This window comes from Gymnogyps californianus, chromosome 11 (assembly GCF_018139145.2).
Source record: "Gymnogyps californianus isolate 813 chromosome 11, ASM1813914v2, whole genome shotgun sequence".
NCBI lineage: Eukaryota > Metazoa > Chordata > Aves > Accipitriformes > Cathartidae > Gymnogyps > Gymnogyps californianus.
The window spans coordinates 8,151,535-8,175,414 of record NC_059481.1 but is presented as its reverse complement, the minus strand read 5'-3'; the positions used below and the strand labels follow the sequence as shown (position 1 = coordinate 8,175,414).

General features: G+C 38.6%; 3 protein-coding genes across 6 annotated transcripts in view; 2 read left to right on the top strand and 1 right to left on the bottom strand.

Annotated features, from left to right (window-relative positions):
* The window catches only part of RNF111 (ring finger protein 111), a 54,894-nt gene extending 42,095 nt beyond the window's left edge, over window positions 1–12,799 (top strand). The window contains exons 10-14 of one of the 3 annotated variants that reach the window (XM_050903104.1): window positions 8–134; window positions 9,063–9,155; window positions 10,080–10,175; window positions 11,079–11,182; window positions 11,754–12,799. In XM_050903104.1, the coding sequence (XP_050759061.1) occupies window positions 8–134; window positions 9,063–9,155; window positions 10,080–10,175; window positions 11,079–11,182; window positions 11,754–11,871 (538 nt within the window). In that variant the 3' untranslated portion in view covers window positions 11,872–12,799. Of the gene's footprint in view, window positions 1–7; window positions 135–9,062; window positions 9,156–10,079; window positions 10,176–11,054; window positions 11,183–11,753 lie in introns of all 3 variants that reach the window. The other 2 variants (XM_050903103.1, XM_050903105.1) reach the window with 2 other exon arrangements.
* Window positions 12,800–15,841: 3,042 nt separating this feature from the next.
* On the top strand, window positions 15,842–20,870 carry CCNB2 (cyclin B2). The gene is made up of 9 exons (XM_050903107.1): window positions 15,842–15,922; window positions 16,828–16,956; window positions 17,037–17,162; window positions 17,558–17,728; window positions 17,802–17,960; window positions 18,290–18,526; window positions 19,408–19,548; window positions 20,146–20,256; window positions 20,581–20,870. Exons 1-9 carry the CDS (start codon window positions 15,893–15,895, stop codon window positions 20,680–20,682), a joined length of 1,206 nt encoding a protein of 401 aa, XP_050759064.1. The 5' UTR covers window positions 15,842–15,892; the 3' UTR covers window positions 20,683–20,870.
* A 1,421-nt stretch (window positions 20,871–22,291) lies between these two features.
* The window catches only part of MYO1E (myosin IE), a 96,486-nt gene continuing 94,897 nt past the window's right edge, over window positions 22,292–23,880 (bottom strand). For both annotated transcript variants that reach the window (XM_050903098.1, XM_050903097.1), the window contains one exon: window positions 22,292–23,516. In XM_050903098.1, coding sequence (XP_050759055.1) covers window positions 23,440–23,516 — 77 coding nt within the window. In that variant the 3' untranslated portion in view covers window positions 22,292–23,439. The remainder of the gene's footprint in view (window positions 23,517–23,880) is intronic.

Here is a 23,880-nt window from a genome sequence, read left to right as displayed (position 1 = left end):
GTGACAGGGAACTTGGAATTGAAGCTGGTGTGACTGCAGCTACTTACCCTCCAGGGCCCTTGCATCCTCACTTGGCCCACTACCATGCACCTCCTCGACTTCATCACTTGCAAATAGGGGCTCTTCCTCTAATGGTAAGGAAATAGCTTATGAAAAATGATGATCATTGGTCATTGTAATTATTTTGTTTGTCAGGAAAATTATTTTAAAGTTTACTGCATTTAATTGGACATGTATACATTGCTGCAAAAGTTCATTGTTCAACTGAAGAAGAAAATACTCCAGTGTTTGTGTGTTGCTCCCAGATAGGGAGCTAGAACAGGCTCATGTCTAATAAGAGAAAATAGTATAGGACACTAACATTTCTAACTTCAGCTCTTGTAAAATGAAACATATTTGAATTAAATTGTCACTTGCATTGCAATGCATTGACCCTCTGCATCTGATTTTTAAAGTTCACATTCTTCTTTAATGAGTTTTGGATTGTTAAAGGTACCAACTTTCCACCCAGTGCATGAGGATTAGCACTGATGCTTTATTTTAAGGTGTGTATATAGCACAGCTAGAATTCCATCTAGAGATTTGGTTGTTTTCAAATAATATTTGACGTTCATCAACCTAATTCTGTGTGACAAAGTACATAATTTTGTAGCATGAAGTGTTATCAGCAACAGGAAGTGTTAGGGTAAACTAGTCCCTTGTTACGCATAACTTTTTTTAATCTACAGTAGAAAACCAAGGAAAACCAGTATAACTGTCTGACTTCTACAGAGTATTATTTTTGAAAGCTTGTTTGTAGGTGTATTTAAAGTATTCTTAATTTTGTTTAATGAAAATTCACAGAGACACTAAATTAGTTTAACAAAGTATGTTTAGGGTTTCTATGTGGTATTCTGTGTGGCTAACCCATATCATTTAACACTCTTAAAGCTAGATAATCTAATCAAAATTGTGGGCTCATCTGTGAATGAATGCTAAAATTGTAATTAAAAAGCAACCTGCAAGTCTTGTCCATACAAAGTTCCTCCGTTAGTAGCCAGAATTGACATCTAGGGATTGAACTGTAAATTTACAACCAATACTGTAATAGCTGTCTCTTCATAGTCTGGTCTCACATTGCTTGTTCATTGCTGTTTAACTAACAAACATGATAGTAATCCTTAAGTACTTCCCTGATATATCAGGGTCGGTAATTCATTGATGCACAGCTTGCATACTTAGCACAGACTTTCTAGAGCAGTCTGTAGAATTTGGTATTTTAGTAGCCAACGAGATTCTTACTGCATAAACTTATCTCCTGTGCATCATGTATTCAAATAAAGATTTTCTGCATTCTTCTTCACTTAGGTGTCGGTTTTTTCAAGTGGATGAAAAATGGCTTGCCTCTCTCACATTTATTTCATGTGTTGTACTGTAACAGATAACATCAGTTGCTTTAGATTCTCGAAGAGAAAGGGCCCTCCTAATAGTTCAGGGAACTGCAGTTGCATTAGGAGGCAGCAAGTTAAACATAAGCCTATTTTATCTCATTTTCTATCAGGGCTAATAAGTAAATTATGGGATTTATTTCCACTATTGCTGTGAAGTTTCTAGAAACTTCAGAGTTCAGCTGATCCTTATATTACAACGTGATGACAAACTTTTAACTGTATTTTAACTTCCATAGGGGTATTCCTGCAACTAAAATGTTATACAAGCAAGTAGTTGGGACCCCACTATTTATTTTTTTTTTTAGCAGTAGAATGGAAGAAAGCTGTGATAGAGAATCTTCAGAAGTATTTCCTGAATGTGTGATAAAATACTTTAGGGGGTCTTGCCCTTCTGCTCAGTAACTGCTGTTACTAATTGATAAAAAGTGTCAGATGAAATAGGGTTCTTTACAGAAACTTGTGCGTCTGTGTAGGGATATCTAATCCTCATAACAGTGATTCATGAAGCTCTGGATGAAATGGAATTGAAATTTGTTTGTATTTTGAGTTTTTGTACACACTGTACTGAGAGAGTGTTTTACAGTGTGTAGACTGCTTTAAGCAGTAGTTCCTCAAATGTTTGGGACCTTGCTGTCATCAGATCAAGTGTTACAACTTTGAAGTTGTGTTCTGAGTCTCTTCACTAATTTGAAGTGTATTCAGATTACACGCACTAGAAGAACATAAGGGCAAGTTAGAGCACTGCTAGAAGTTATATATACAATAAGTTCAAAGCATTACAGATGCCTTTTGATGATTCTACCCCTTCTATGGCAATAATGAAAGCCAAAGTTTTCTTCATTTGCACGTATGTGAAAGTACAGCATATCTGTCAGCAAAATTGACTTTGAATATAGAGCAAGTAGTCAGTGAAGTTTTTCATCTAACAAACTTAACTGGATATTAAACAAAAGTGCCATTTTAGTTTTTATTAAAGAGCAACAGATTAATTGCAGCTGTCACCTGTGTGTTTTCATTGTAACCTTAGGAATGGGGCAGGGGAGGAAAGGCTGAACTGTGGTTAGAGTCCCTCTGCTAAGTGGTTAATGTTATGAGGAGTGCTGTCTTTCAGTAAGTACAGAGGGTATTAAATAGCAATTTACAAGGCTCATTAGTTGTATTCTTGATGCAGATGTCATGAAATGTTGGTGTCCTCCATTTTTTATTTGGGGACGGGGGGGAAGTCTTTTAAAGTAACTCATGCAGTAGCTCAACTAAAAAATTCATTAGTGTTGAATCCACTTTCTGAAAAAGCATGCTGCCCAATAGGCAGTGTGCATTTTTTCTGTCTGTTCTGGAGTACTAAAACCCCTTCAAACTACTGCCAGACCATAAAGGGCATAACGGATTATTTGGGCTTTAATGACACTAGTACTCTGATATATCAATTTCAGATTTTAATCAGATGCAGATAACCTAATCTTCATCTAGTCAGTGCTGGAATGTAGACTGCGGTTTTAATCCTCAGGGAGGCAAAATGATAAAGATATGTTGGGGGAGATAATTAGTGTTCAGCAGCTTTGACAGTCCAAATAGAGGGTGGGGGAAACAAAATCTCTTTTTCTGTTAGCTTGGTTGAAGAAACTTTCACCTGTTTAAATGTTGCTTCAGGAGGAATCCTAGATTAAAAGCAGTTAAAAAGAGCTTCCTTCGTATCTGTGTAGACAAGAATTAGGCTGTGTCCCTCCTTGATTTAACACAATTACTTTGTTAAGTGTGACCCTGGCTTAGAGTAGTTTGTGTTCCCATCATTACTGCTTTAATGCCGTGTATGTGCTGAGGAAAGATCTTCTGTCAAAGTGATTTTTATGATGGAATCCATTCTGGACAAATACCCGTTCTGCAAACTTGAACATAATTTTTAGGAAGAATCAAATGAAGATCAATGCATGGCATAACTAATGAAACATCAACAAGAAAGACACAGGAGTCAGAGGCTTTATCTGTTCCTCTGTTCTCTGATGCCGGTGCTTATTGTTAGATGCCACTTCAGTTTCTGTTTACTGAGTGACTTTGGCTGCTCTTTTGGCACTGTTGATTAAAAGCTTTTTGACTCAGAGTGCCCAGCACCAGTCATCACATCTGGGTGGACAAGATGGGAATTTCCATAATTTAATAAGCTGAGATGGACGTTAAAAGGAAAGTGACTTTTTCCTAATGAACTATATACCAGCCGTAATTCTGACTAGCCAAACCATACTTACGGCTGTAACGCATATCCAAGCAGAATTCCTTTTCTGTTGCTTTAGGAAAGAAAAGGCATCCTAGTTTGTAGTGAAATCTGGAAGGGGAAAAGTCCAAAAAGAAATCTCCAGAACATGTTTCTAAATTTGGCCTTAGGACACCCTCAAATGGTCCCCTTCTCTATACTGTTGGCTCTCCTGTGTCTCATGTTTTCCAGTTGTTATCCATTTACCTGAATGACCAAAATGCTATGTTTAGCTGTAAAATCAGTTACTTTTTGTAATTACAAAGATCAGAATATTTCTAGCATTTCTCAGGCTTCAAAAAATAAGAAAGGATTAGAGAAATGGAGAATAATGTGTAATTTGCTATAAAGTTTCAAAAGTCTGCAGACGTTCATTTAGAAATTGTGATTTAGTTCAGCTTTGAAACAGGAACTTGCTCTGAATATGAGATTTTTACTAGGACACTTAAAAAATCAGTGGTTTATATTTTAAATCTGCTTTGTTAAAGAAAGGGTTATTTTTATGAATTGGATTTGTTCCTTTTTGTCATTTAATGGAGGGTGGGGTGGAAGGTTAAAACTAGAAGGTCTTGTTTTTTCCCCCTTCCATCTTCTCCTCTTCATAATCAAAGAAGAAAAACAAAATCCCTTCAGCTCTAAACTGATAACTAAATTTTAAACGCAATATAGACCTAAAGTGAGCAGTGTTCCCTTTGTGTCTTTTAACTTAGTATATTTTTACTCTTGTTTAGGTGAATAACTAACTGGAATGGGTTTGGGATTTTGACTATTTAAAACTGAAGCAACAAACCTGCCACTGATAAGAGTATTCTATTCAGCTTGTTGTTTTTAAAACACGCAAAGCTGTCATAGATAAAATTTTCAGATCATATTATGCATAGTAGTGGGATTTGGTGGTGGGTGGGGTTTTTTGGTGGTTTTGGTTTGTGGTTTTTGGTTTGTTTGGGTTTTTTTAGTTTCTGTTTTACGAAGTATATCTTAAATAATGGAGGCTATCTACATACCTCTCAAATTGTTTCAACTACCTGTTAATCAAAGAATTTCCTGGGATATGCTGTTCCAGTCTCTTGACTCCAGCTGCTTCTGCCTTTCTGAGTAGTGTCTTGTTGATTGTGAATTTCAGGGGAGGGAAATTATCTGAACTTTACAGTTTGCTAGCTACGGTGTAATAAATCTCTATAGGTTTGGTGCAAGCCTTGAGAAGACTCCTTATCTATGAACCTAGACTGAAGCTTGCCAGTCAGAGGGAGATCTCTGGATCATAATTAAAAACAAAAGTTACTTATGGTAACTTAACGGGTCTCAAGTGTTACACGTGCAGCTTTCATATGCTGTCCTCCCTATTTCTTCTATTTCAGAGCCTTACTGTTTTGTTCCTTTAACTGTTGAATGACTCAGAGTGGTTGAGGCCATCTTTACACTTAGTTGTAAAAATTGGGAGGGATTTGGAGGTATAGGCCAGTAGGTCCCAGTACATTATGGTAGATGTGTGCTGGTCAGAATAATATCACTCAGAGTGTAGTCATACAGGTATCACAGCTCTAAGAGATGCAACTGTTCCGTACAAAAAAGCTAACAAACTTCCTGTAAAATATCTGAACGCTTAGCTGTAAGTTAATGTAGCTATAGTAGTTCAAGGTGAACTTTAGGTTTGAAATAGCCTTGATTAGCTGCATCAAATTTAACTGCATTTTTCAAATAAGAAAATAGACTTCTTTAATGCAGCTGCTACTTTTTTCTTAATATAAACAAGAATTACTGTTCTTCAGTTTTTTGTAGAATATAGGCTATTGAAGAGCACTCATTTTATGTTCCCCTCAGACACAGATACAGTTAGGTTTTAGCTATGCAGCGCGCATTACTTGTTCCTTCACGTGGTGTCTGTCTATGAAAACTGCAACTTTTCCTTGTTTGAATTTGGCTTAAGATACTAATTGATTAGCTTTACTTCTTTTTGAGTATTGATGTGGACCTAAGCAGTTAACCAGATAAGCTTATTGTTGGGATTTGTTTTAATATGTATGAAGATCATACTTAATGTGAACCATTGCATAAAAGGTTGGGATGGACAAAATAAGTAGTACCATACAATGGAAGAATCTCTTCACTGACTGTGGCAACTGAAAGGCAAAAAGATCCTGGAAAGATGGAAGGTGTTTAAAGGAAGGTAGCAAGGAAGAAAATCTTTCCTGCAGGTTAGCTGTTTCAAACTGTTTCAGAATGTTTGTGTTGTAAATGGTGCAGAATTAGCCTTGAATTTTTTAGTTGCTGCAAATTTTTGTAGTAGTGGGAAGTGTCAATAGAAAGTGCAAGACCAGAAACAGATGATACTTGTTCTACAGGAAACAAACAGTTCTTGGCAAACTTGTACTGGAATTTGCAGGTCCAGAGTATATTGCTTTAAAGTATATATTATAATTTGACTGTATCTGAAAGAATATATACAAGCACTTAGTGCAGACTGGCATTCCTTGCTCTTTCATTTCTTCATTAGCTTTAAGCTTTTCCTTTTTTCTTATGTTTAGTATGAAAACTTATGAAAACGCACTTCCATTTGTGTGTGAAGCTGTTTCAAGAGAGCTGAAATCTTCTCTTTGCCTTTGAAGCTTGATGGTAACTGTCAAAGGGATTTTAATTAGACTGTTCTTAGTTGGGCATTATTGATAGTTCTCTCTTGCCCATCTTTCCTCCAGCTTGTAGTCACAAATGTAATCAGGTAAAATCTTTCTATGTTAGACTGCTTATTCTGCAGGCATAAAGGAGCTATTCTTTTCGTACAGAGATGTTTTTTCAAAATAGTGTTTTACTTGGCCAGAAATGTAAGCTGCGCTCTCACAATATTTTATAAAAGAGCCTGTACGTAATGTATGTTCAGATAATTTTGCAGAGGTGTTATGTCATTCCCCATCAGGATAATATGAAAGCCCATTTATTAGCATAAAAATGTATTGTCCCACCCAATATTTCTGTTGTCTAAGTTCAGTAGTTCATTGTGGCATGTACTGTGAGAAATTCTTCGTTGGTTTTGTAGTGTCAAAATTAAATTTAGTAGGTTTCTTAAATAGATAGCCTCTGGTAGCAGATTTTGTTCCAAATGGGAGACCTGTCTGGGTGCACGTCACTGCAGTTGGTAAATTCTGACCTTTGAGGCAATTGGAACTGTAATTATTGCATTACAGCAATACACCTGTGACTGTACAGCGCCTGTAATGATGCAGTATCTGCGCTAGCAGGTGCGTTGTTTTTCAACAGACTGTTTTCAAATCCTGGTGAAGCAAAAAAACAAGCAGTGAAAGTCACTCCTGAGATTGGGTTAGGTTTTGTCAGGAGTTGCCTTTCCTCTGAGTGGACGCAGTCGATTCACAATGTAATAACAGGCAATGGAAACTTCCAAGTGATGCCAAACAGGTCTATGCCTAGTAAAAACCTGGGACAACAAATATGTTCATAGTGTGGATAAGTGACCTAGTTCTTTAAATGTGTGTTCTGTAATTGGAAGACGAAGTAGAATTACATGCTTAGATGGAGAACAGATCATAAATCGCCAATTATCTGTGACAGATTTCTTACAATGTAGTTTTTACAAATTACCATATTTTTAATGTACTCTCCCAAATTCCTTTGTTACAGCCGCCGTTTATATTGTCCAACAGTAAGATCTGTCACACCAACAGATATTAATTACATGAAATGTTTAGGTATGCAGATGAATATACGTATCTTGTGATACAAAATTCTATATTTGCAATCATATTGAATTCATGTATTATTATAGAATCTCTGTAAATACACTCTGCATATTGCATAACAACTTAGATCTTTAAATTGATACACTGTTGGAGTTTGCAGCAGTCATCCTGTCTTGCTTGTTTCCCACCTCCAGCTCTAATTAGTACCAGACTAACAGATATTTAGGCTGCTTACGAGAGAGGCACCCCCTGTGTTAGGATTCTGGAAATATTCTGAAAGTTAAATCTTCAGTTTCTATTACTCTGGTTTGTGAAAATCTAATCCTAATATTGTGGCTGTATTTGTGCCTTGTATTGGCACTACATGGTCATCATCTAACAAGCAACATGTAAACTGCTTTAAAATAATCAGATTCTGTATTTCTTTTCTGAAAAAAATTATGTAGGGCAGAGAAATCTTTTCTGTCCCTGTCAGCTTTTAGTTACCAGACTGGATTTGAAAAATATAGAAAGGTAGCTTATTGGTCTGTTATGTGAGTAACTTTGTCTAGGCCTATGCTTTCTCACAGTGCGTTAATTCAGTTTTACACCTTTATATATGTTACGCTTAGAAGTGTCTGCTGGCAATAAGAAAAGCCACACATGAATACCTGGCTTCATGAGTAATATCTGGGATGTCTGACTTGTTGACAGCCTCATGAGATGAATTTTGAGCTGTCATATACAGCAGCAGAGACATTACCAGCTGATAGCACAGAAAGGAAGATAGTACTTAACATTATTTCCAAATGAACTGCTGCTTACGGGCCTCGTATCAGTGCAATCTACATGATTAAGTAAACTGAATCTGCTGATTATTTGGGGTTTTTTTCACCTGTTCATTAAAAATTGCTGCTGGTATGTTTCTGACAAAAAGTCAATACCATTATTCACTCATCTTGCGGGGATAAAAATGGAATGCAGAAGCCCTGCTGTGAAGGTGGTCCTTGGTATATTAAGTACCTTTCCGCTTTCCTGTATGAAAAGCGCTGGTGCCTGAAGTGCCAGTAGGGTATATCACTGGACACTGGTATTTTGTTCACTGCTTATATCTCTTAATATGCAAGGAAGTCAGTGGATGCTTGAATATAGAGTGTATGTAGAGCCTGTGACTTTAGATGTGAGTTTTGAGTGTGACTTTTTTAATCTGCTTCTAAATTTGAAGTGTGTCTGAAGATGTCCAGTTGTTTTGGGTAAGATAAGGATATTGGCTGTTTTTTTCCAGACTGAGTATTAGCCTTGTTTCTTCTGTGGTACCAAAAACTTACACTTGAGAGTCTATAGCAAGTCCTTTTTGTAACTTCCTGCATAGCTTTTAGGTGTGTTGTTTACAAAAATAGGTAGATATTTATGGCGGTTTCTGCAAAGTAGGTTGAGATTTTGAGACTTGGGAAGTGAGACCAAGCAATACGTAATGTAGATGTGGAGAGATTATAATAGAGGATCTAGTCTCACTTCTGTTTTGCTTCTGGTTATGTTTAGAGGGCTCAAAGTGGTGTTGTGTTATGCTGTCAGTTGGAATTGTATGCTCAAGCTGAGGAGTCTAAATAATAAGTGATTTGATAAAACCAAAAGGATCTTAAATTTTACAAAGTGAACAGTAAAATACTGAAACTGTTCTGAATAGGTTTAACTTAACGTCTGCTGTTTGAATAGGTACCAGACATGGCGGGCTACCCTCACATCCGTTACATTTCATCGGGATTGGATGGAACATCATTCAGAGGCCCTTTCAGGGGCAATTTTGAGGTTTGTAATAGAATAAAACTAGATATATGTCAAAATGTGTCATGAGGGAATATGGGGAGGGTGTATGGTAGAGCTAGTTCTATATATAGATGTAAAAGAATCATAAAGAAAATACCCTTTATTTATAGAATGACCTCACTATTGTGAACTGGGACAAAAGCATATTGAAAAGTCAGTCAAGAAAAGGTGCCCTGGACAATGTAAGGCTTAGGTGGTTATTAACTGACAGTACGTCTTGCTCTGCCCACCACCCCAGTTAGTAGGATGTAGTATTCACGTGGTATGTTGGTAAAAGGTAGTGGTGTCTCTGAATAACTGTGCCAGGATCCTCCTAGTGAGGGTGAAACTTGGCAACTTTAACAGTGCTGTCCTGTTTGTTATGTAGTGCAGGAATTGAAACTGAGGGAAAGAGGAAAAAAAAAGGTATCAGATGCAGAGAGTTAATGACCTAGTCCACTGAAAACATCTTCAGTGACATCTCATGGTTCTAATAAACTCATTGCTGGAAAAAAATAAATCAGTCATTGTATTTCAACTTAAGCAACTTTTTTTTCTTCTAAGCCTTAATGACTTTAGAAAGCAAATATTTACGTAGTGCATTTTAATGGCATTTTCCTCATTAGACATGCAAGTATGTGTGAACATACTGATCACCATTCCTAGCTGACAAACAATTTCTAATTTTTTTTAGTAGTAAAATAGTGTTTCCCTATAATTTAAAATACCAGGCAGTGTTGTGTGGGTTTTTCTATAGAAACCCATCACTTTTCCCACACAATATACTCTTTTTTGCTTTGCCTGTATTTGAATAAGTTGGGAATTGAGAGTTTGTCATTCTGCAAATGGGTTAGAATAAAATTAGTATTTACTCAAGGTAGTTGAAATAACAGTTCTTAAAGTGTTTAATCCTTGATAATTTTTTAGGAGCTGATTCACTTGGAGGAACGATTAGGCAACGTTAATCGTGGAGCAACGCAGGGAACTATAGAAAGATGCACATATCCACATAAATACAAAAAGGTGAGGATTTCTCAAATTGTGGCCTAATATTTCTTTGAAAATGTAGTAACGTTTATGTTTAGCTTAAATCTGCAGAAATGTCAGCTTCAAAGAGTGCATGTTTTCTGTATCTTGCAATTTCAAGGATTGTAAGCAAAGCTTACAATGCCACTATTTTCACAAAGACAATTAAAAATTTGGTCCCTAGATAAAGAGCTACTGTAATGTTATAAAAGTGGTTTGATATGATTTAATAACTTGTCCAGCAGTTATGAATAGCCTTGTGAGCAATGAAATAACTATTGGTAATAGCTAAATTGTCAACAGACTTCAGTGATAACTCATCAAATAAAGACATACTTTATTTTTGCAATAAATTGTTCACGATGCTTACCTGCTTGGTATGTATCATTTTAAGCTTTACTCTGATCACATTAGGAAGACTGGGACTCTAGGAAGTTTTGAATCTGGTACAGAATTTTGGCATCTTAAGTTGCCTCTCAATTGGAGTTTATTATACCATAATAGAGAATCCCATCCACATGTACATAGTGTTTTTCACACTTGATAAATAGTGACTTAAGATACTAGGTTTGAAAGGAATTTTTTTTGCCTCTTGATGAACGAAATGAAGGTATTTGTACATAGACAACAAGTAAAAGGACTGGTTGCAACAATATGAAATTAATATATTCACAGTCCGGTAGAGTTTTGTAATTAATAATAGTTAAATAAATCTGAAATGTCCAGTGATTTTGCTCTAAGTGCTAGTTCTTGATTCATTTTGGTTCAAATACATTTGAATAAATATTACAAAATGTTTTCAAAGAAGTATGTGTTGAATATGTATTAAAAACAGGTTTTACTCAGTTTGTCAATAATGTCATCTCTACTAATAAGGTAACAACTGATTGGTTCTCACAGAGGAAACTGCACTGCAAACAAGATGGGGAGGAAGGAACAGAAGAAGACACAGAGGAGAAGTGTACCATCTGTTTGTCTATATTGGAGGAAGGTGAAGATGTCAGGTAAATAGTACCGCTGAATATCAGAATATAATGTTAACGTTCTGGCTTTGAGACCATACTTGAATATGGTACACTACTCTGCAATACTCCCTAGGATAACAGTTACAATTAAAGACTACCTGTCACTGAACCAATAAATAAAACAAGTTGCAATTGAAAACACACATTGTTAAGACTGTATTGTCTTTGGGTAGAATGTAGATTATTTTCTTATGGTCTTCCATAAGTTGACTGCCTGTCTTAGAACATGGGCCCAAGGTGATACCCTGAATTAATCGGGACTGTCAATTTTAGTTTTTCTGGAGTAATGCTGCTTAAGCTATAACAGGTTTAAATCAGTGTAATACAGCAGAAGCTAGCTGATGCTTGACTTCATTGCCCATATCCATTTCTTCTTGGAACTAGACAAAATGCAGGTTCAAGTGGAAAAGGTAGTGAAACTTGTGGAAAAACATGCACACGCAAAAAGAATAGACACCTCAATAGCAAAACCCACATCACTGTTTTTCCAATGGGTATGTTGATATGGAAATGCTTTATTAACACTAATGTTCTTCTGTTCTGATGACAGGCGCCTTCCATGTATGCACCTTTTCCACCAAGTATGTGTAGATCAGTGGTTGATTACTAACAAGAAGTGCCCCATTTGCAGAGTGGACATTGAGGCTCAACTGCCTAGTGAAAGTTGACACCGCTTTCCAGAACTCTTGTCCTCCCTCTCGCTCCCTCTCGTCCTTCCTGGTACTGCAGTCAACCAAAGATGGCATGACTTACCTGCGCAGATTTGGAAGCATTGAACCTAGAGTGCTGGCTCTGCTATATGGTACAACTAATGCTAGACCTACAGTTTATGTAGAAGACAGTTGAGTTTCAGTGTATTTATAAAACTTTTTAGGTTTTACATTTTTTCTTTTAATTCATTACTGTATTTTTGCATGGTTCCTTGTATTGCATTTGTTTGCACATATTATGGGCTTTGTGACCCCGAACTTGCAGGCAAGATTAGCTGCTTTAGTAAGTAGAATTGTGTGGTCTTTTTTTGGTTTGTTTTACATAGTTATCGAGCTTTGAAAGTATGATTTCACTCATTACTAACCTCGGATTCCTTAATTTAATCGATCATATATTTTAGTTTAAATGTATAAAGATCATCTAGAAAAGGATAATATTATGTATTGAGACATTCCTTAATTAGGAAAAAATGGCTGCTGTATATTTACAATATCAGTTCTGAGTCAAATAACATCCTTAATACTGGGAACAGAATATGAACTATATTCAGTTTGACTGATACATATAGAATACTCATCACCAGAGTTTTTGTCTAATCAGATTTTTGTGTTTGTTTTTAAAATTTCAGCACAATGCAGATATATTTGAATGTCAATATTAAACATTTAGACTGCTGTTCAGATTGTATTTATCATTTTCTTCCTGTGTCTAGAAATTTGAATCCCTAACTTAAATATTTGCTGCTGTGAAACAGCTCTAGTGAACACTAAATGTTGATTTGAGTTAGCTGGATTGTAGATACTTGCAGATTGAAAGAATTATTAGGGAAATGGAAAAAGAGCTTAGAATCTGTTTGGTATTCTGCTAACTTAAGTTGAAGTATCTGCGCACATTGGGGGGGGGGGGTGGGGTGTTTTTTGTTTCTGTGGGTTTTTTTTTTTTTAATATAAAACCATTCAATAAGGACTTAGAGCTGCAGGGGTTTTGTTTTGGTTTTTTGGTGGGTTTGTTTTGGGGTTTTTTTTGGCGTATATACATGCATTCATAGAACTTCTAAGGATTCCAGGCTTGTCTTGGGATTTTTATTAATTTTAAAGTTAATAGTTAGCTAAATCCACTTGTCTCTTGTTTTATTTTTCATTAGTAAATTGAAAGCCTGTAAATTTCTGTAGAAACTGAGACACAAATTATGTGGTTACCTAGTTTTTGCCTTGATCATAGATTCCCTCTTTATAAATTACCAACAGTCCATCACTGATCGAAATATTTTCTATAGTTAAGATTTGCTGCATAATATAGTATATAGAATTAAGTTATAATGTACTAACATTTCGCCTTTGGAGGAGGTTTTAATCCACATCAGGATTCAAGTTGCTTATCAACGTTCTTTCACATATAATAGATTATAGTTTATTTAAATGTGCTCAACATTGCAAAATGCAAATGTGCAAAAACATTGAGACAGTATTACTGTCACTTTGGAAAAGATGTTCCTCGGGGATCATATATGAACATGTCAATAAGCTTGCATTAAGCCACCTGCTTTGTAAGTGGATTGAATAATAAATACCTTCAGTTTCTCTTGTCTTTGTCTTTCATAATCAGATTAAGTGTAAAATGGTTTATAGTAAACCTAGAAGATGAAGTTATGTTTACACTAAAAAAAGTGATCCATTTATAAATATTACCTTATCTAATTTGATGCCTGTTTTTGTCTGGTTAAAGCTGCTTCCCTTTTATATTTTTTTTTTTTTATCTGTTAGGAGTAGCATTTGTCAGTGCAGTGTCTATTGCTGGCAACAAACTTAACACCTCTGGCACTGAGGCTTTAAGTGGAGAGAAATTTTATTCTAGCATGTGTGATAAATGGACATTTTCAAGCTTAATTGCATTGCCAAAACTGAACTTAAAACCACTTTGTGCTTGTACGATGGGGGATACGGGAGAGAGGCAACACGTGATCTGACTGCTTCAAAACCTGACATAATTTTATGCTAAAGCTTCTTGAACATTATGGCTGTAGGAAACTGAAAGTGAGTATGAAGTTGAAGCTGCATTGGTAAAAATGAATAAAAGTAACTGCAAGGACTGAACAGACATTTTCTGTTCTTCAGTGACTGTTGAAAAGGAGGGAAGTTAGTTGACCACTGATGCTTGAAGTCTGCTGATACTCACTTTTAAAAGTTTCCAAGAGGGTACTTGAGAGACATGGGACAAAAAAAAAAAACGGGGCCTCTGAAATAATTGAGACCCTGGGTAGGTGATAGAATCTATTTTGGCTTCCTTACAGGACAAAGAAGCACAGGTTTGGGGGATTATTTTTTGTTTTGTTTGTTTTTAGGAAATCTTTTATGCACCTGATTTGGGTGCTTGGTACTAGAGGTATTTTAGTGGTCCATGAATTGACTTGTTTTATAACTGCTACTGATACTGTCTTGCTTTTAAATGTATGCATAACATTGTAATGTGATGTTGAACACTTAGGTATTTTCCAGGAATCACAGTGTTCTGATCTTATATGCTATTGCAGGGGCTCATAAAGCTGCAGCCTACTTCTATTCCGGAAAGTTGTGACTTAACCATAATTTAAGGGAAGGAAAAAGAATAGGCTTTTGATTTTGAAAATTTCCACCACTTACTGTGCTTTATATGCTTAGATGCATTGCCTTAAGTTTTCTGCAGCATCTTTGACTTGGAAGATAAGATTCTCAACAGTATGCATCAAATTACTTTTCATATAAAATTCCATTGTCAAAAGAAATCCTTTTGTATGCAATAAATAAAATGTTAGACTGGTATCATTCAAAATCTGTTTCTTACGCAAGTTTTTTTTTTTGTGCCTTTTGCCTTGTTTTGCCTTAAGTCTTGATCTGTCAAAATTCTTTTGCATACATGTATTCTTACAGGTACTGCCTAAGAGAAAGTGAAGTTCCTCTCAGTGAAGGATCAACATTCAGCCACAGTTAAATACGTTGATAAACACAACCATCTGGAACTTAGGAATGCAGGAAAACTGCCCTTATGGAAGGATATAAAAATATTAACTTGTGCATATGTGAGTGAACATACAATGCCAGTTTTGGGAGATCGCAGAATAGTTGTCTGTCAGTGTAGGCAACTACTGTAGAGTTGAAGTTCTTGAATCTCAGGACTAGTTATTAAACTGGCTGTTATTAGCTTGTTACTAGCCGACTGACATGCCTTCCTCAAGTCGTATGTGAAATTTAAAATAAAAGCTGTAGCATGCATTTGTTTGGACTAGTTTCCCCCAGTGCAGAGTATCAAGTTGCTCTTTTGAATGAGGTAAGCCACCTCCGCAGGTACTCTCTTTGACTGGTTTTGTAGTATTTAAGTCGGTGTTGCCGAGGTTTGGTTCACCGACTACAGAAGCTCCTGAAGGCGGCGATGCTTCCAGCCAGCTGCCATCAATAAACCTGATGAGAAGCGTAGGTGCAGCTGTGCCTGGGCTCTGCTCCGCTTCCCCTGCACTGCCTGGGCCAAGTGCCTCGTTTGCTTCATCTGCCTCTCAACAGCCGCGAGCGCCCCGCGAGCGCCGTGGCAGTTGCAGCACGGCTTTTAACTACCCAAACTCTCGCCATCAAGTGTTTTTCGCGATAGACGGCGCGGCTGTACGTACTTTTCAAGGTAAAAGCTCTTGTTTTGTGGCCTTGGGCTCATCTAAAAATGAGGCGCGGCACCTGCACCGCCCCCGCCGCCTCTGCCCTCGACGCATGCGCCGCCCCCCCGCACAGGCCCTGCCTTGCCGGAAGTCGTTCAAACCGTTTCCTGTTTGGGAGGGGCCTGAGAAGGTGGGCCAATCGAGCACGTGCATCATACGAAGCTGCCCAATAGGAGAGCGGGAGGGGGTTTAAGAGGAGCCGCAGCGGCGCGAGGCAGTAGTCGCTGGTTTCGCTCGAGAGGGAAGCTGTCTGTGAGGAGAGGCGCGAGCCGCTGCGGCGTCCCCTTATCTCCGTGCCGATGGCGCTGCCGGCGCCGCGCCGTGCCGCTGTGAGTACTGCTTGCGCCGCGGGTGGGGAACGGGAGTCGGTCCGGCGGGGGCGAGGGGCGAGGGTGCGGGCGAGCCGCCCGCAGGCCCTGCCGCTCTTTCCCCTCATGCGGCTAAACGCTGGGGCTGCGGCGCGAGCGGGCTGGAGAGGGCTCTGCCCTACGTTAAGGGGCGGGGGGGGGGACGGCGGCTGCTCTGATGCGCCTTATCTGGCTGGGAGTCCCTCTGTGCTTTTGCGCGGGAACGGGGGTGGAGCGGGGGCTGCGCGGGGAGGTGGGGGTAGGCTGAAGCCGAGCTGAGCTGTGAGGGAGTGGTGGCGAGGGGGTGGGCGCTGCCCTCGTCCCCCCCGGGTTGGAGAGCACGGGCGCTTCACCGGGCCCTGCCCTCAGCTTGCAGCTGGCCTTGGCTGCCTGCTCCTCCCCCTCAACGTGAGGGGAGGGTGTGTGGGAGGAGCGGAGAAAATTAAAGCTACTTAATGGAAAGGTGCAGAAAGGGAGTACAACAGTCTCTTTTCTACGGGGACTGTTAAATGCTTTAAACGCCACGTGAAACTGTTGAAACCTGGTAGTTTCTTTGCTGTGTGTAACAAAGGATGTTTATTTTTGTATGCAAAACATAACTTTTTAATTTACATGGTATGTACGTAACAAATTGCTTTGTCCATCTTCACGGGAATACTGTTATAGTTACAAAGTGCGTAAATACAATAAATAGCGAAGTAGCGAGTAAGCACACTAAGGTTAAAAAGTTGCCAGTGAGGAAGAACGCGATAGGGTGGATTGCTCTAATCTAGCAATGCAGTTTCAGAGAGTACAGTACAGTGGTGGTAAGTGTATGATGGAGTTAGGCATCTGCGAATTAAATAAAGCTGGTCTCGGATTATTAAGCTGCAATTTTATTGTTTTAGGTCACTAGAGGGGTGGAGAATGCGGTGACTGAACTTAAAAGTAAAGCCAAAACTCACCTTACTGGCAAAAGGGCTGCTTTGGAAGAAATAGGAAATAAAGTTGCGACGAGAGGAACACATATAGCTAAGGTAAAGGAACATTTGAAACCTATCCATAAGGAAAAGATGGATTACTAGCTCTGTACTAATAGTGATTGTTTTCACTACAGAAAACAGAATGCTCCAAAGCATCCATAAAGCCTGCGAAAGGTCCTAGTAAGATGACGAATGTAATTGTAGTGCCTAAACCTCCAGCTGCTGTGAATCAAGCATTCAAAGAAACTGGTGCTCCAAAGGTAGGAAGTAATGATACTGTTTTGATTCCTAATTTGATTTGCAACTTAGAGCTCTAACTTAAGAATAGTTTATCTGTAGATGTATCTCACTTCCCTGCTGAAAAAGCAAAGCCTTTGTACTGAGATTTTGGTTTAATGCATGTTGTGCTTAAAGGCTGTTGAACTACTGGAACAACTAGCTGTTGAAGTACTGGATGAGGTTTCTGCTTTAGCTGGTAATTACTAGAAGGTCTTCTGATTCTGTCTGTATGGCATCTTGGTGAAAGCTTGCTGCACTAGAATGCAAGCTCAGTTTCAACCTCTTAAGAAATTGTATTAGTAACTGGAAAAATGTGGAAACAAAGGAACATGCAGCTTAAACAGTAGATATGTAAGCACTATGATCTGTTTCTTAGGTTCTGTCTCCTGTCCCTATGGATGTATCTATGCAAGAGGAGGATTTGTGCCAAGCCTTCTCTGATGTGTTGCTCAACAATGTAGAAGACATTGATGCTGAGGACTGGGGGAATCCTCAGCTGTGTAGTGACTATGTAAAAGATATCTACCTGTATCTGAGAGAGCTTGAGGTATGATATACTTAGTCTGCGCTTCTGCAGTATAGCGTTAATCTTGTTGCTCACACAGCTCTTTCTCCAACAGCTGCAGCAATCGGTCCGCCCACATTACCTTGACGGGAAGACGATCAATGGGCGTATGCGTGCGATTTTAGTTGACTGGCTTGTCCAGGTCCACTCAAGATTCCAGCTTTTGCAGGAAACACTGTATATGTGTGTTGCAGTTATGGATCGCTTCTTACAAGTAAGATAGATATTTTGTTCAACTCATGTTTGGATTAGGAGACTTGTTCAATGACTGTGTTTTTAAAGGAGCTTAGGATTTAGCTTTTCTTTATAAACCTAAGAACATACAAAATCTGCTTTGTGTAAGAGCTCTGTATAATGTAGCATCTTAACTCTGAGGCCGCGGTCCTCTCTGAGCCTGTCATTATAGGGACACTTCTGACTCAAAGTGGAAAATCTCATTTACGTTGTAAGAATGAGCACTGTTATACTGGTATTTTAAACTGATAAATTAGAATCCTAGTGTTTGACATTTTGGGGCCTGCTTTTTAAATTCCTACATTGCAGAGTCATCCAGTACCTCGTAAGAGGCTCCAGCTGGTGGGTGTAACAGCACTGCTTCTAGCTTCAAAATACGAAGAGATGTTCTCTCCTGATGTAGCAGACTTTGTTTACATTACTGACAATGCCTACACCAGTCACGAAGTTAGAGAAATGGAGATTATGATTCTTAAAGAGTTAAACTTTGATTTGGGACGACCTCTTCCAATTCACTTCTTAAGAAGAGCATCAAAAGCTGGGGAGGTGGGTACTTGTCCTCATTATCTAGAACTCTCCTATATGTGTAAAAGTCTGTCAGGATTGCTTCTGGCATTTTTATCATGTGATCTCACTTGCTTTCTGCTTACACACTGGATGAAGAAATATTCGGCTATGAAACTCCACCATGTGGAGTAACATGACAACATCACTGTGGCAGCCAGTAGCGGTTCACGTTTGTATTTACTGGGGCCTGTGTTCAGTCTTAGTGGCAGTAGTTTTACTGGTAGAGTAAACTAAACGTACCTAGAGCAGAACCCTTGCTTTTAGAGTAATCTTTTGTCTGCTGATCAGCGTATTCCCTAGTAAGAGGGGGAGCAGTGTTGCAATTCTTCATAATTTTTTGGACGCAAATACTGTATTATTTAAGAATCAAAAGATAAGCTTTCTCCTTGACCTGACCCTTTTTTCCCACCTCAGTAGTTATACTCGAGTGAACTGCCCACACTTGAAGTGGGCTTCAGTTACCTCAGCAGACCACTAGGTAACTCTTGAAGTTTGCTGACTGCTTTAATAAGGATCTCCTTAAGTCATTTTACACTTCTTCCCCACCCCACCCCCTGTTAGTGTATTACAGAGGGAGCACTTGTATCCGTAGTTGGGCACAGCAGTGTCTGATACTGCAGTGTTCTGTTAAAATGCCTCACTTGACTTTGTGTCTAAATTCCAAATGGCTGCTAGACTAGTCTGGTTTGGACTCTGGTCTCAATTTTGAGGTGAGTGCCTGTTAGACAATATGGTCCCTAGACCTTAATAAAGATTTTGTTGGCTATTTTTTGTCAGTTAATGAATACAATAAAGAATCCTGAATTATTATGATAAGGTGAAGTGAAACTTTGTGGATTAACAAGCTCTCAATCTGGTAGGCTGATGCTAAGCAACATACACTAGCAAAATACCTAATGGAGCTGACGCTGATAGACTATGACATGGTTCACCATCGTCCTTCAGAGATTGCAGCTGCTGCATTATGCTTGTCCCAAAAGATTCTGGGACATAACGAATGGGTAAGTATTTTAATCAAACTCGTTGTTAGAAGTTTTTTTCTTCAGTTGATTGAATTGAACCATTAAAACAACTACTTCAGAAAATTGCATTTAGGTTGGTAATAATGCTGGTGATCAAGTGACAGTTGGACAGCCTGATGCATAGTTGCAGGTAGAAAAAGGAATATACCACTAAAAACTTACCATCATTTTCTGTGTGAACACTGTGGTATGAAAGGATTTTTCTCTTGAAAGTATTGAGTTACAGAAGGCCACATTGTAAATGAAGGTAGACTTTCATAATTCTCGCAGTACATGTAAAATAACAAAATCACGGACCATGAATAGTCAATTGTAATTCAGGTAGTGGTTACTTTTGCAAGGGTTGCTGCTTTTATCCTCTGTGCAGTGTAGAAATGTGGTTCTTGGCATTGAAGTATCCAGACTTCTATTGCACACCAGAAGTTATTCTGGATCCATCACCTAAACTGACAGTACTACAGTTCCTAGCACTGAAGGCTAGCGCATGAAGCTAGGGCATTTGCTACCTGAAGTGACTGTGCCTTGAGCAGCCATCCCCACTGCATAAATCTCAAATTTCTTACCGTTGCGCTGCAGGGTACAAAGCAGCAGTACTACACTGGGTATACAGAAGACAGTCTTGTGATGACTATGAAACATATGGCCAAGAACGTGGTCAAAGCAAATGAGAAGTTAACAAAGTACACTGTAAGTATAACTACTTAAGTCATCTTTTTAATGTTTTAGAAATACTTTTGCTGCATTTTGTGGCTCCTTAGGTAAATGTTCTGTATGTTATCTTAAAGCATATGCTATTCTGACAAGCCTGTGAGAGGATGTTGCATTAGTACTAACTTCAAAATGTTTTAGACAAACTGTGCTCTTGCTGCTTTGCAAGCTGGTTCACTTCTAACCTTGTTTGTTTGTTTGCTTGTTTTCCAAGCAGTCAGACTAATTGACCCAAAATTATCTCCCTGAACATAAATACTGTATGTGTACATCTTTTGTAACACTGTTCCTCTACCTTTGCAGGCTATAAAGAACAAGTATGCAAGTAGCAAACTACTGACGATCAGCACAATCCCTCAACTGAGCGGTGAGATCATCAAGGACCTGGCTTTATCACTCTTATGATACCCCTAGGCAGCCAAGTCCTGATGGTATATGCACTTTGTCCTTATTTGCCTATTGAGGCAAAACTACTGCTCTTTGTACATAGCGTTCCAGCCTTACCACAGACATTTCGGACTCACTCGGAAGGTGAAATTTTAAACTTGCTTTGTAATACAACTCTCTACCTAGAAATAAAGCTCCTCTCTTTTAAAAAAAAAAAAAAAAAAAAAAAAAAAAAAAGTATTGTGACTGAATCTTTAAGGCACTACCTAGACATGTCTGCAATCTAATGTCCAAGCAGGACATTTGACTAAATAGGCAATTGATACAACTTGCAGTTAGATGTGGATGATTATTCTCAGTGGTTGTTTCCAGTGAGAATCTCCAGGCTTTATAGTAGGTTCTGTTTAGTAACTTATTGCTTTCACTCTTAAGGTGAGAAAGAGCAGGCAGACAGTTCATCTTTTCTTGGTGTACCTTAAAGGATACTAAATATGTACTTTATTTCAGTGCCTTGTCCCAAATAAGTATACAGGAATTTCTTTTTTTTGTAGTTTGTTGCCTTTAAGTTTGGGGAAAGAAGTAGGCTGGCTGTAACAGGTATTAGCCTTGTAAATCTTCGTGTTTAGGTGAACATAAGACAATGTGTTCTCTGTCTTTGTGTACCTAGACAAAGGGAGCTAAGGTAGGGAAAATTCTAGGTCTCCCGTAATGCTCACCACTGTGTGCAGGGGCTGTAGGTGTGGAACTATACGGATGAGACCTTTTGAACCAGCAGCTCTTAAAACCTGCTCCGCTTCTTGGGCAAAAAAAACCCTAGCTTTTCATTGCCTGTTCACTCACCCACCCCCCGCCTTCCCCCCTGCCCTCCAATAAACCTCTATACCTGGGAGAATACAGTCAAACCTACTGTAAGTAGATTCTTCCTTATCGCTTAACATTTTGCTTTCCTTTGCCTGTGTTTATTAGAAACATTTGGTATCTGTGTGCTCAAGGAATACAAGCATGTAACATGTAAAAGTAATGCAAGTTTTCTGCCTCAGTACCTTATTTAAGCCTGTTTGTTAACTTAGTCCTATATAAGTAAAGTTACAGACCCTTAGGTATTCTGTAAGTTATACTGAACTTGTTACCTTCCTTCTCCCAGTGTCTGCTCTTCATGAGTGTGCTGGCTCTGATGTAGAAGGCAAGAACCCAACACTACAAAATTGGCCTAGACGTCAATGCTCCCCCTCTGGGAAGGATGTTGAAGCTACTGGTTTTTCTCTTCTCAAGCAGGAGACTTTTTTCTCTCCCATAGGATAAGTAAGCCTAGCACTTCTTGCAAATGGTCTTTTGAAAAATGTGCCTTGATCCCTTGTGTGTATATGATTCCCCCCCTGGAGTGAGGGCCTAGTTTCTAGCTTCCAGAAACAGCTTCTACAGTTGGCCATCTCTTAATGGAGTTGGAGTTTAAGTGTGCCTCAATTAGACTTAGGCAATGGTTTAGGGAGGGAGGGGATTCAAGACTTCTAGCTGTATCTTAAAGCTTATGCAACTTCTTAATATCAACATACGCAGGTTTTTTGAACCGCTCTTAACAAGAAAGAACATAATGCGCAGCACTTCAGCTGGGCATAGTGAAAACGGTTTGCTTTGGAGCAAAGGAAGGGGATTTTTTCTTTAGAAATGAGTGCAGTAAAATCCAACAGACATTGTTGTGAAGGGATCTGTTTGTATATGTAACTGAAAACAAACTGCAGAGAGAACAGACCTGTTCAGCTAACTGCTTCTTGTGTTTTATTTTATGGAGGTTCAGAAGGCAAAGCATGAATGCTGATAACTGTATGGCAAGCAACAGCTGCTCTGGTGTGGGAGGCAATCAGACTTAAGCAGTAACACTTTTGCTTTTGCCATTAAAAGGAGTAGTGCATATCTGTAAGTACCTGGCATAAAAATTCTAGTAGAACTACTTCATGAATAAGAACAGTGGAATACTACATTATACATTCATACACGTTTCTATCATATTCAGTTTTTATATACAGTATATGATCTGTTTCTATAAATGTACAGCTCTGCATAAAGACACTTCTTATAACAGGTAGAGCATTAAACATAAATCCAACATGGGCCAGCCATATTATAATATAAATCTTGAAGAAGGCAACATTGTTTAGCATACAGTACTACGTGGTTTTCTGTTTCAACAACTTCTAGTGCCTGTTGGAGTCCCTAAACACATCAGCAAACACAAACCAGTTCCATTACAACTCTACAGAATTACTTAAATAAACCATCACAGTAGGTTTTTAGATGGTGGGATCCCAAATGAGCCTAAATCTTTTTGACGTGTAGCAGCATACTTAACATGTTCCCCAGAATGATCTGCATTAGAGGAAATGTGCATTTAACATTATCTTCAGTAGATAATTAAAAAGGTTACTGATATTCAGCTGTGAAGGCACTTATTAGATACACCCCTTTCAAAGTCCCTGGTCCCAGACTGCAAAGCACCTTTCTGTTTCCGGAAGATGGTAGGTTTGAGCATTCTTCACTTACTAGGTGTTAAAACCAGGTTTTAAATATAATAAATAATTCATCAGTATGTCCATTGCTGTATGTTTCTGAGACAAAAGATCAACGTGTGCTGTGGGTAATTTTCTTCCTGCTCATACACAACTTCACTGGTGAAAATACTGCTGAGAATGGCAGATCTCAGAAGAACAGTGTCCTGAAGGCAAGGGAAAACATCTTCAACCACTGGTAACTTCATGCCAATTTTTGTCTGACAGTCTTTTATATCTTGGTGACATAATTGTTGGGAAACAGACCTTGTTTCCCTCGTAGTCTTCCTGTCCACCAGCCAGAAGGATCTATGACAAAGAAAGCAAAGTAGTGAGGTTCTGTAAACCTTTCTGTATACTTTTTGAGGCAGCCTTGCAAAGCTGTTCCACACAGCAAGAGCTGCCTTGTTGAAGGACTGAGGAGAAATGATTTGGAGAACCTGAGCTTGCTAATCTTTTGGCCACATCACTATGCCTTATGAGGTTGCTCTGGAGATGCAAAGAGTTGAAACTATTACTTTTGGGTTCTTGTGCTATAGCTGTGGTTTAGGCTAATTTTCAGCCAGAGCCTGTGACAGAGTTACCCTCTCTAACTAAATTTACAGATCTGCAGTACCAAGTAATGCATATGTCGTTGATCTGTCTCTGATAGTGCTTTTAAGTGAACAGGTTT

Bases quoted from the DNA above. Each gene is read 5' to 3' on its own strand.
- CCNB2 (XM_050903107.1), top strand. From the start codon at position 15,893: ATGGCGCTGCCGGCGCCGCGCCGTGCCGCT. The intron at 19,549-20,145 runs GTAAGTATTTTA...GTTGCGCTGCAG, and splicing joins TTCTGGGACATAACGAATGG to GGTACAAAGCAGCAGTACTA. The intron at 20,257-20,580 runs GTAAGTATAACT...CTACCTTTGCAG, and splicing joins AGAAGTTAACAAAGTACACT to GCTATAAAGAACAAGTATGC.